The following is a 13184-nucleotide window of genomic DNA, read 5'->3' on the forward strand; positions in this document are numbered from 1 at the left end:
TACCTTGGATTAGCGTAAGTGTGACGGCGCGTCGGGGTTCCCTCGCCTCCTGCACCCCCGTAATGGCACGGACAGACTCTACCAGCCAGTCGAATAGAGGGAGTTTATTGCTCCTCCAGGATACAGCACAGCACAGATGGAATCTGGTTACAGGGCAGGCCTAGGATGCCTCAGCCCCCCCTTGATATGGGGGAGACTGGGCCCCTAAATCCCAGCCCCTTGCTTAGGCTGTTTCCTCCATGATACCGGACAGAAACTGACTCTCTTCCAGCCCTAATCCCCAGACAGGGGTTAGTCTCCGCCTTCCTCCCTTTGTTTCTCTCCCTGGGAGGCGACCTGTCGGACAGGTTGTGAGCCCCTTGCCTAGTGACTCATCCGCTGTCCTGTTGGGCCGTGCTACAAATAGCCGCCAGCGGAAGTCACCCACTGCCCAAGCCCAGCAACCAGCAAGGCACCACCATAGCACACTGGGTTATAGAGCAGACAGCACGCCCGCACTAGGTCACAATAAGCGACAGAATATTTTAAAAGACTCTAATATGCCTCTCGCTATTTATGCTCTTGGATACTTTGTGTACTTCTCTGAGTTTGGACAATAAAACCAAGCGACATCTTTTGCTTGTAGCCCGTTTCACTGTTGAATATGTCGTGCACCAATGATTTGGGGTTTCAGATGCTGCAGGAGAATATTACATGCTTAAAAGCAATTATCTTCTTTGAAATCTTTTTTTTTTTTAAATTGGGTAGACTTTTACTTTTGATCTTAGGATTTCTAAAAGCCTTATATTTTTTTTTGGCCACATTTAGTCGGTTTCCCTTTCAATGCTGTCCTTTTTATGAAATTGGCTGAAAAATCCAGGGCTAAATGAAGCTAATTGAAGACCTCAAGAGTTAAGTAAAAGACATTAGAATATTTAAAATGCACTTTGTCCTTTATGGTAAGCCAAACTCAATTTGCACGGCCAATGTGCGGGTCTGTGGTGTATTTTCTATATAAGCCGTGTTCCTAAAATGAAACCTAAAGCAGTATTGGAACCATCTGCTTCTTGTAGTGATATTTCACAGGCAGCCCAACTAAGAATGACAGCGTTGCATTCACAGGACTCCACCTCTGAATTATTTACCAAGTTGTTCAGTTAAATGAATGGGTTACTGTGGCGTACAGTTCTCCAAAGGATCACTCTGCGGTTTTGCATGGAGCGTAATCCAGAGCCACCTCGGCCTGCACCCTTTGTAAAGTTTTGTTCTCTCCCATTGCAGGAAAGAAAAAATCCAAATTTCAGACCTTCAAGAACTTTTTTGCTAAGAAGAAAAGAAAAGAGCCGCCCGCTTCCAGCGGGGAGAGTCATTTAAAACCAAGCCAGTCCAGCAGCGATGTCAGCTTCCCTGCGCTCGACACCATTGCTCTTCATTCACCAGCGGAGTCTGGGTAAGTTTGCCCTGCCCCACAGAAATTATCCGGTGGTGCAGGCGTTTTGCAGCAATAGCATGAAAGCATGAGTTGGCCCCAAAGGAGCAAGCTCCGTCCAAGTTTGTGCAAAACAAGTCCTAATGCAGATGATGGAATTTCAGGAATTTCCTTTTTCCTTTGCAATGGGTTCCAAAAATCAGCACAGGAGGAAAAATACAGCCAACTGTTTAGCCTGTAAAACTGCAGATAGACCAGACTTCATGAGTTAGTGTTGGCAAGTCTTACCAGTAGTGACTTGAAAGTAAGCGGTGATCTGAGTACTGCTGATACAGAGAGCACATACAAGAAATCAAACGGCAGCGTCAATGGAGCCTGTGAGGATTAACCTGCTTCAAGGCTGGGGCAAAGGAAAATAATCTAACAGCAGAATCTCTGCATTAGAGAGCCCCGTAGACAATTTTCTTATGAGAAAGCTGCCAAAGGCCTCCAGTTATGCATGCAGCGTGGCAAGAGAGCCCTTACACTTCTGTCTTGGGAACCTCTTGCTTTGAATTTGAGTCTGAAAAAACAAACCAATCTGTAAAAATATTGCAATCAGTGTGCGCCTCTCGTTTCAGTAGAGGTATTTGATCTGAGCTCTGTTGAAAAAGATCCGTGTAACCGTTTGCTTTCAAACCCAGACTGGGACAAATTAGTTAAAAATGGTCTCTCTGGGCGGGCTGATGAGTTCTGTGTGCGTGCGCTCGCTCTGGGCAGAAAGCAGGAATTTGGGGATCTGACAGGCTTTGGCTTGTTCGCACGGCAATGATAGCAGGAGTGATGATACAGTCCCTGGGGGTAAGAGGAATTAGATCTTCACAACTACCCTATTGATGCTTGTTAGCTGGTGCAGAGTCACTAGAATGTTACTGTCTGCTCCCCGTGCGAAAGCAAAGAGATTTCTCTCTTGCAAGAACTCCAGTTCACCATACCCCCGTGTTCTTTCTCCGTAGCACTCTCATCCACAGGTTAGAAACGGAAGTTTGCATTGCGCAAAGCTGGAGACTAAGAAGTGGGTAAAACACTGCTGTTCTGAGAATTTACATTGAGTGTTTGGTGCCGTTCAAAAACCTGTTCGTACGCCGGCAGCGCGGAGCTGGCTGCAAGAGAAACCGAACGAGCGAATTCTTCAATGGGTCTGTTCTTGAACATGCAAGGGAGCCGAAGGGAGTTTTTGCATTTGCCAGGCTAGCAGAGCTGAGCCCTGAGTTTAATTATTCTTGGTATGCAGAACACCAAAACACTCCCGGGACTGTGGTTTTGGTGGTTGTGGCAGAAAGTGCAGGGTTTCCGCTTTCCACCGTGTGTTTTGTAAATAATTGAGCTACAAATACTAAGTACAGGCAGCAGAACCCTCGGAGGGCGGTGCTCTGCCTGGAAAAGCCATGGAATTATAAGGGAGTTCTGACAGCAGAGCTACCTGGAAGTCTATGGGTTGGTGGGAATTAGTGAGGGCCAAGGGCAGGCGCGCTGGAACAGTTTTGATAGCGAGAGAGCTGAGCGCCTTTGAACCAAACTGTAGCCCATACTGATAATGAAAACTTCTTCAAGCCGGAAGATCCAGCAGCACCCCGTGTTCCAACACGTATGGCCAAGGGGCCTCTGTGTGGTTGCCCTCGGAGTTCCCGAGGTCTGTGGGATGGAGATATGGGATGGGAACGCCTTCTCGATGGCAGAATTGAAAAGGAAACTCCCCGAATGGGACTTTGCTTCATTTCAGTTCCACTAAGTGGGCAAAACCAAGGGAGGGTAAAACTTGGCCCTTGATAATCCTGCTCCAAATGGAATCCACCACGCCGGAGGGGTTTCTACGCAGGAGATGGTGGTTTAATCTCATGCCTGGGGTGCGTGAGCATGCTCTCGGGCGGGTGCCTGATGGATGCTGTTATGAAAGCAGCATGTTTGAGCAAGGGTGGAGATGAGGCGGCAGAGGGTGGTGCACAAGAAGGAGCAGGTGGAGTTGCAAAGCTAAGTGGTAGAAGAAGGCACAAACCAAAAAGTGAGTGATACCAAAGGGATATCTGGCTGGGGTGACTTATTGATAGGTTTAGAACTGAGATTTTTACATGCTGCTTTAAGAAACAGCATCTTGGTGGGAACGCATGTGGCTGAATGATCTCTTTATGTAGGGAAACGGGGGTAGAAATATAATAGCTAAAACATCTGTTTTCTCTTTTTATTGGCTATCAGTGCAGCGTTAGTTTTGGATGCAAATATAAATACACTGCAAGGGATTACGCTGTGGACATGTTGTATGTAGGGGAGCTTGTCCTACACTCCTCTGTCCTAGACCCGCCACATAGTCTCAAGTTACTTTTAAGCTCCTGCCAAAAGAAAATGTAGAAAATCTCCAGACACCAGCTCAGTTCTAAATAAATAAATAAATAATGAGCATTTGCATTTGTTTATATTAATTAAAAACCTAATTGAGACCGTCTTTCTAACCACGGCAGATTTGCTACAATTGTGTCTTGTATCTGGACAGAGTCTCTTTCATCCAGAAAGAGCTGGTGTAAAAATGGACACCCACTATAGGCATGTTTTGAGCGTAAATGACTAACCGTGTCGGTTACACTCAGAGAAGCCACTTCCCCGGCAGTCGGGTGGGCAAGGGGCTTCCGGCTCCGCTCGCGGGGAGGAGACGTTGCTGCTGGCTCCGCTCCAGGGGAGACTTTGCTGCCGGCTCTGCAGTACAAAGCTTTTCAGTGGTTACACGGTGACCCTATTACACGATTTTTAACATCCCCAATACACACTGTAAAAGCGTAGGACTCGCCTGTGGAGTGAGGCAGGCACATGTGTAGTGCCCTGTAGTCCTACAGTACAGCGCAAGGTCGATATTAGCCAGCTGATAATGCTAAATCAAAGTGGAAGAACAGGAGCTCCGGCCCAGCTTTTGCTGTAAGAGCACAGATTAGTTCTGTACAGTCCAGTGTGCCCCAAGGGAAGGATTTAAGACTCAGCCTACCCATATGACTGGCTACATCTCAAATGGCAATGGGAAGCTAGCCACGCAGGCAATGCAAGTCTTTCCCCAGTGATGTGAGAGAGAAAATGGCTTTACTGAAGGGCAGGAGCAAAAAGGTGTCCTGTGTGCATGTGTTTGGTTTCTTACACTATATGCATCCTGTGATGAAAAGCCCCCTCTCTGTTTGTTTTGGAGATAAAAAGGGAATTTTAGGTTATGAAACTAATGGAAGAGAACTTATGGATGAAAACTTCTTCAAGCCAGAAGATCCAGCAGCACCCCGTCAACGTTCCCTCTAATCTTTTCCATGCATGTCTGGAATATTTGTATGTGCACCGAGGCATGTGCCCCACCAACCATAAAACTTAGCTGTGGGCACTCTGCTAATCAGCTGGGTGGCATTGAATGTCTCCTGAGCAGGCTGCACAAGCACACAGATTACAGGGAACTATACCCACCCTCCCAGCCCTCCTTCCATCTGGAATCCGTGTATAAAGCAAGGGTTGGATCAAGAAGAAGATTTTCCCTGACAGTTCTGTGGGAAGGGATTGTCCCTAGTTACTTCCATTTACCCTGAATCAAGCTGCTAAATTCATTTTACATTCCTTGTAAGGCAGCTGGGCCAGGGGGTTTAGACCGAGGTTACAGGTCTAGCAGCAGGAAAGAGCTCTTTGTGTCTAGCTGTGTGCTGGTATGAACCCATATTTATTGTGTTTTAGCCAGGGAATGTACAACTGTGACCTGTCTACACAGCATCAAACACTGAGAGGACCTGGTGACATCTCAGTTAATATTTGTAGCATAGACAGGCACTCACGATCTTCCTTAGCCACACGAAACCTCGGAAGAGCACAGAGCTGGACTGAGGAGAAGACGGAGGCAAACATTTTCACCTGAGAATTCTTTTTTGTGTGGAAAAAATAATGCAGATGTGGCTCTGTGGAAATGCTTCACTGAATTGAACCAGTTTTATCCAAATTGTACATGTTCAAGTGTGTGTGTGGGGGGGGGGGACGGATTTCTGTAAAAATCCACGTTTGCTTTTCATTTTGAAATGACTTTTTTTGGACTTGAAATTATTTTTTTAGTTGCCACCTCCTTAAAACACCCATTATTCACCCAGCTGTAGCCAGGAAGTGTAGCTGGGTCGTCTGACTTGGCGCGCCTTATATTGGTACTTGTGCCTTGGGCATCATTCCAATCTACGTTTTTAAATATTTTTGTGCTCCAACGTGTTATAACAGTTTCCCTTTGCCTATGTAGACAGAAAATACCCTGTTGGGGAACCACATTTTCAAATTCTGTCCGAAGCAGGATTTGAACTAGGGGTGTGTGTGTGTGTGGTTCTATCTGCACAGGACCAGGGCTGGTCTGACCCGCACCCAGCTATGCAGGCTCTGATGGGCTATCCCCACAGGCAGGAAAAGCAAGACAGAAGGACGCAAGGCATGGTTTCCCAGTGATTGCATTTAGCCCTGTGCGGGGCGGTATGGCACGAAGGCGCCTTGTTGGAACGGAGAATTGGGATCGTATTCTGCTGTTCTGATATATTCCAGGCCGTGTAACCCACTGATTTGAACTCTGCAAGGAAGGGTTGTGTTACAGGACAAGGGGTTTCGCTAACAATAGTGTAAAATCCAACTTTCCCTCAAGCCAGAGGAGCGGGGCAATACATGGAGTTGCCATGGAGAAAAAGAAAAAAGCAAACCCACAGTGAGAAGTGTGTGTGGGGGGAGAAGGGGGGATTACAAAGCAGAGTTATCCTTGTAACATGCTTGTCTAGGAAGCCTTGCTGGCCAGGTCCAAAGTGGGAGTCACAGAGCTGTTTTAAATGATTCTTTATTGCTTGTGTTATGGCAGCACGTAAAGGTCTCAGCTGAGATCAGGGCTTTATTTGTGGTAGGGCCTGCGTAAACACACAGCGATACAATCCCTGCCCCTCAGAGCTTACAGTCTAACGAGGCGAGAGCCACAAAAGAGGGGGTGGAAAACAGACGCACAGAGAGTAACTTGCCTGTGGTCCCCCCACAGAACCCCGCTCCCCGGATTCCTACTGAAATATTCCGACCACCGGGCCCTTCTTAAGGGGTCTGACGGCAGGAAGGATGCGACGTTTCAGAGGTGTGGAGAGTGGGCCCTCAAAGATCTTCCTTCCCTTTCAGGTCCAAAGGAAGCCTGGGAAACAAAGCCTTGTCCCATGACAGTGTCTTCATTTTTGAATCTGCATCAGAAACCACGGCCAGGGACGTGTCTTCTCAGGAAAACCTACCTGGGAAAGTGAAAACGTTACAGGTAAGCGCACGTTCCCGCAGCTGGCTCCTTCCCTGCTGGAAACTTGCTTGGATCGACTCTCCAGATAATTCCTCAAAGCGTGCGGTGGAGGGCTTGGAAAACAGATGCACTCTTCTTTGACTCTGTTCTGCGGCTTAAAGATACAGATACCCATTTTGGTTAAGCAGCTCTAGAGCGCTCAAGCTTAACTTACAATCTTCCTAATGTGAGGCGGTCTGCTTCCCCAAGGACCTTCCGTTCATTATGTCATAGCGCCTGCCTTTTGGGTAAGGATGTGTGTGTATGTTGAAATATATCCCTTTTGATGAAGCTGGAAATGGGTGGGGCTGCCAGATACTTTCACAAAAGAGACCGAACATGACGGGGGAAAAAATTGGTTGAGAAAAAAAAAAAAAAAAAAGAGGAGTGGGGGGGAAACAAAGTTATTGAGGGGGGAAAAAAACTGCACACGAAAAAGAGTTACTGCGCCTTTAAATTCCCCTGTTCCCCCTGCCAGACACAGCCGGGGAAGAATGTCTCAAGTGGCCTTCCGTCCGAGAAAAACATTTTATGTGTCCGGTATTTTCTGTTTTTTTTAAACCGGACAGAGGCTGCAAATACCGGACTATCCGGGTCAAAACCGGACACATGGCAACCCCAGGAATAGGTGACGGGTGGATCACCTGATGATTCCCTTCTCCATTCATTCCTTCTGGGGAACCTGCCATTGGCCACTGTTGGCAGCCAGGACCCTGCGCTAGATGGACCTTTGGTCTGACCCAGTCGGGCCGTTCTAATGTTCATTGGTGTTATTTTAAAGGCATCCCTCTGCTACTGAGTTGGGTTTTATTGTATTGTCCAGCACCTCTGTGCGGGCTTGAATGTGGTGAGGGATGACAGATTTGCGTCAGGGCATTCTTAATAACAGCTTTATTTAGATCATTATTCTTCCTATCTTGTCAGCTGAGGACACTCTGTTCTGCTAGCTCACTTCCTTCTTCCAAAGCACATACCGAGCCCTCCTTGGCAAGTTCCTTATCAGCCCTTGGTTATTGCCCTCAGATAGCTGCCCGGCGTACACCACAGAGAGAACGGTTTAAGGTTTTCCCCGGGATTGATAACGCAGTCCAAGGCCACCGACAGGCCTTCCTTGGGCAGCATGAACCACTGCAAAACAAGGTCGCATCCCATGTTAAATAGCGGAAGATGCACAGAGAGAGACCTTGTAACGAAAATATAGACGAGGCCAAGTTTCACTTCAGAATATTACTTGCAAAACAATGAGTCACAGAATTATAGGGTAGGGAGAGACCTCAGGAGGGGTGGAGTCCCGTGGGGGTGGGAACAATATTTTCATATGGCAGGACCTTTTGGGGGGAAAAGCCCCCCTACATTTTGTATACTCTGATTGCATTACCTCCATCTCCTTGACTCCTCTTCCCTCACCTATCCTCTACACTGCACAGTAACCGAGTACGCCTAAGGTTCGTTTTGTGCTCAAAGGGGAGAATCTTTCCTTTAACCGAACTCTCATTCGGATCAAAAAGCTGCGCAACAAAAAAGCCAGATATTTCTTAGTATCAATAGATACTTCTGCCGGTACAAGAGAGATCGTACATTTGCCTCTTCTCCTGTCACATCTTGCCCTCTGCATTTAATAAATTACGGTGGGCAGGGTTTGTAAAATATTAGTGGAGCAGATTTTACTTCCACTTAGGGAGTAGATGTGCAAATGTGTCGTGGGTCTTGTTTGCTTGCTGCATTCATTGCATTCTTTGATCAGTCATCTGTTCAGCATTTACAGACTGCCTTCTCGCTTCTGCACCTCTGATGTGGGGTACATTTGTGGTGTGCTAAGGCAGATGCTGAATAAGGAATAGTGATAGAAATGTAGCCGTGTTAGTCTGGTGTAGCTGAAACAAAATACAGGACTATGTAGCACTTTAAAGACTAACAAGATGGTTTATTAGATGATGAGCTTTCGTGGGCCAGACCCACTTCCTCAGATCAAATAGTGGAAGAAAATTGTGACTATTTTCAGAACAGTAGCATTTTCCATCAATTTCGCAGATGTGTAAATGACCATATAACATAGTGGGCAACAGAGAATCAGCCCCCTAGATCTTTGTAAACTCCCCAAGCTCTGGTTTAACTCCTGATCTCTGTCAGGAGTACTTAGATGAGCCATTTTTCAGACCTTGTCCATGTTCCAGCCCTGACATAGCTACAGCTTCAGAACTGGTGTTTCCTGCGATGAGATGTGTTTTTGTTGTGTGTTTTAAGTGGGAACATCTGGCCACTTGTGAGGTTGCCGACTTTGGGCTTTTTGTTTTGTTTTTTCCCCCCAAGGGTCAGACTGATCCTAGCATTTCTTGGGCAGCCTTGCAAAACAATTCACACCCTCTCTGACAAACCTCAGTGATTCCTGTCAGCCACAATCACTCCCTGTTGTCTTGAGGTTTTGGGGGAAGAGCTAGTAAGATGATCCATTGGGATGGGCCTCACATTTTTAAATGGCTCTCTTGGCATAAAATCTCTGAGAGAGAGCAATTCGTCAGGTCGACAACCCCTTCCTTCTTGGTGCAAAAGTGGGGCTCAGCTGCTTGTTGGGGGGTGCATAGTGGTCTTTCTTTGAAAAAAAATTGACCAAATAAAACCAGGATTTGAGGAACTACCAGCCCTCAACTCTGGACATTTCTGTGTGCCTTCTGGTAAACGTCATCCCTTGTAATTCCTTACTAACACTAGCTAATGGACCATCACACCTCCGCCATAAGACAGGCAAGTGTTATTTTTAGTGGTGAAGAAAAAGATGAAGTGACATGACCAAACAGAGGGAGTTAGATGTGGGTGTGGACAGAGAGGGCGTTGACTAGGGCTTGAGGTGTAAACTGGGAATTCAAAACAGCCTGGGATGTACAGCATAAACATCGTGTGTGGTAATAACCTAGCTGGTGGTGGTTCTGCTCGGGGTGGTGAGAGATTACTCCCTAATAACGGGCTGAATCAAATTGTTTTTTCAAGATTTTGTGCATCAGACGCTGTTCACAGGGGGTTGTGGAAGAATGTCACTAAACACAATTTCACTGCTTACTAAGCTTTCTGGATGGCCCTTTCCTTTGCATATTTCTCTGCACTAAACGCTTGTCTGGTAGCTGACATCACTTGGCTGAATTGTACATAATGAAGGTTTCTCCTCTATAGTTAAAACTATGTTAAGATTGTGTGTTATGTTTCCCTTCGCCCCACAGCTCCAGTTACAACAGAACATCAAACTTGGGTCTTCTCCTCTCCTTATAACTAGCAGGAAATTGGAAGATACAGGTGCTGTTTCAGAAGATGATGGATTACCTAAAAGCCCTCCAGAAATCTCCACTCTTCATGAAGTTCTAACATGTTCACCAAGCAAGGTACGTTCATCAAGTCACCTCAATACTAGAGGGATAAATGGAATTGCCTGTATAGAATAATATTTTTAAAGTCTTTTTTTAAAAGTCTTATTTAAAAAAAAAAGATATTTTAAAATATGTTTTAAGAGTCTTACTCCTAAAAGTAAAAATACTTTACTATGAAAGATTCATCTTATTTCTGTTCCATCTTTTATGTGGGTTCATTTATACAAAACCCAGGCTTCTCTGATTTATCATGCCTGGTGGCTTCCCTCTTTCAAATTCAGTATCAGAATAAAAAACAAACAAAACTTTTTTTTTTAAGTTTGCAAGTCAATGGATGAATAGATTATTAGAAATGGGTTATAAAAGTTGAATTCTTTCTGAAAGTATAAAAATATTTAGAGATCATTCCTATTGTAGATTACATTCAAAATGGGTAGAGTTGGTGCACAGAATTTTTTTTTTTTTAAACTGACAGTCCTACAATTCTAGGTCAACAATGGTCCATTATCTCAGTCCCATTGGAGGCTCATCACTAAGTTAGAGGCAGGATTACTCAAGATCCAGTGGTGAGGAAGGGATTTGGACAGACTTCAAGTGTTTAAAAGCTATTTTGTGTTTGCATGTAATTAAAACAAATCCAATTTGTTAAACATATGCAAAGATAAACAGGTTTTCTGGAGTAATTGTGGATGTGTACCTGCACCATACTTAATTCAGGATCCGGATCCATCTCTGTATATTGCTACAAAAGTTGTTCCTGATTCAACTTAAAGTGCAAAAGATTCAGGCTTTAAAAAGCCATTAGTTCCACAAAATAGCATAATAATAAACATCTACCTCTCCACATGTACGGGAGTGGGCAAACCGTCTTCCAAAAATTCCAACCATGTAATAGTGGTTCCTGAAATATGCACAAAGTTTAGAGTGTTCTGTGCTAAAGAATTCCACAAAAAAAAACCCTGTTAAGGATCAAGTTAGAACAAACTGTGCTTTTCATAATCTTCAAATCCAGCAGATTTATTGAAAGGTGAAATACTGCTGGGAGATAGTAAAGCCGTGGGCACATTTATATAAAAGCCATAAAGACAGCAAAAAAGTAAATTCATACTTCAACTCGGAGTTAAATTTGGGCGGATGGGAAGAACCAGGCAAAGGGATTTATGTGGCTGATGAAAACAGACTCAGCCTTTAGTAACAGTAGACTCCTAACTGGCTTGAAAAACCTATCCAACTCTTGATTTGGTTGCTGCAGTATGGCCAAATTCAGACCTGGCATAAGAGTTGCAACAAACAGAGTTCTGTTTACTTATGTCCTGGCTGCACTTGGACTGAAATCCCTGAACGCTCCAAGGTTCTGGAGTGAAGATGTCTCTCTTAAAGCAAAGACAATATTCATCTTGGAAATGCCTAATTAGAGGCTAGTTGGAACATAGATGTGCCATCCCAAAATGGACTAACAGGCCGAAACTGGACTCCTCTGGCAGGGACCTACAATATATCTGCTGCATCAGAAAAGCGTGAAAATACCCAAGACTGTTTCCATATGGTTGTGTAGTACTGAATGTTGGGGATGTAAGCGACTAGTAAGCATGGGAACTTCAGCAAAAAGGTAGATCAGGGAGAAAGAGTAGCTGGTTTTGCATTGAGAGAGAAAGCAAACTAAGAGGAGGAAAACCATGTTTTAAGGAACTCAGGTAACAATGTCTAGGCCCAAATGCAAGACAGATGGAAATAGCAGACACATAGAAGAGGACTGGGTCCCAGTGGCAGGGGAGAGTAGCAAGGACCGTTAGCCACAAAGAGTTGTTAACACAGAACATTTGTATGTATCCAAGCGAAGCTTCAGAGCACCATGGGAAGTCTTTATATAGCAGTCAGGAGAATGGTTTGAAGATGGTGGGGAGGAGACACATGATTGGCATTACAATAAATGGATTGTTAAGTAAGATCCCGAACTCATGCGTGTAAAGATTACATGTAAACACACATTAGCATGAAGCAAAGTTTATTTGGAAAAGGACAGGTTGAAAAGGGGGTAAAGTCTTGGTTGTAAACAACCTCCTTCGAGGGGGGAAATGTGTGTTTTATCTACGGGTCTGCAAATAATAAAATACTTCAGAGCACTTTTAAAGAGTGAAACTGATCTGTTACCAAGGTCTCTAGAGCCGATTTCCTTAATTAGTTGAACAATAATATTATATCTGGACCGGTTTTTTAAACTAGTGTATAGAATGCTCTAGCAGCAGAATGTCAGCATATGATGATTATCCACTGATCAGAGAAGTACATGCAAGTCAAATCTCTTATCCAGGTTGGATATTAGGAAAAACTATTTCACTAGGAGGGTGGGGAAGCACTGGAATGGGTTACCTAGGGAAGTAGTGGAGTCTCCATCCCTAGAGGTGTTTAAGTCCCGGCTTGACAAAGCCCTGGCCGGGTTGATTTAGTTGGAATTGGTCCTGCCCAGAGCAGGGGGCTGGACTTGATGACCTTCTGAGGTCTCTTCCAGTTCTATGATTCTATGATTCTTACACACTTTGGACAGAATGATTGATCTGCTGTTGTAGGAGAAATAAACACCATTCTTACTTTGGGTCATTACAGACTTAATGCAGATGTCTTAAGGTTTCAAACTATTGCCTTCTAGATATTTGTCAGCTCTGTTGAATTGTGCAGTGGTTCTTATGTTGGGCCACATCTGGAGAGGAAGAGCGGTCTAGTGGGTAGGGTTCTAACCTGGGATCTGCAAGACCTGTGTTCAGTTTCCTGCTTTCACAGTTGTGTGTGGCCACGACGGAGTCATGTAGCCTCTCTGAGTCTCTTCATCTACAACCGAACTTCCCCTCCTGATGGGGGCATGTTGTGCGGAGAAATATATTCCAGATGGTGAGGCGCTCAGATGCTTCAGCACAGGAACGAGGGGCACTGGCAATTTTAACAGAACCCATAAGGGAAGCAGAGAGTGTTCCGAGATACATTTTCAATCTGATTTAATGGGTTGTGTGTGCGGGGGGCGGGGGACTTTTTCGAGAACTTTCTTTCTACTTTAAAAATGTTTCCACAATATTTTCGTGGGGGAGGTATTTGAGGGAGTCTAATC

General features: G+C 45.0%; 1 protein-coding gene across 6 annotated transcripts in view; it reads left to right on the forward strand.

Moving 5' to 3' along the window:
- LOC102451066 (uncharacterized) overlaps positions 1-13184 on the forward strand; it is a 69870-nt gene that overhangs the window by 36026 nt on the left and 20660 nt on the right. For all 6 annotated transcript variants that reach the window (XM_075941126.2, XM_006135298.5, XM_006135299.5 and 3 more), the window contains 3 exons: positions 1261-1429; positions 6581-6710; positions 9941-10099. In XM_075941126.2, coding sequence (XP_075797241.2) covers positions 1261-1429; positions 6581-6710; positions 9941-10099 — 458 coding nt within the window. The remainder of the gene's footprint in view (positions 1-1260; positions 1430-6580; positions 6711-9940; positions 10100-13184) is intronic.

This window comes from Pelodiscus sinensis, chromosome 13, assembly GCF_052426305.1.
Source record: "Pelodiscus sinensis isolate ZL-2025 chromosome 13, ASM5242630v1, whole genome shotgun sequence".
Lineage (NCBI taxonomy): Eukaryota > Metazoa > Chordata > Testudines > Trionychidae > Pelodiscus > Pelodiscus sinensis.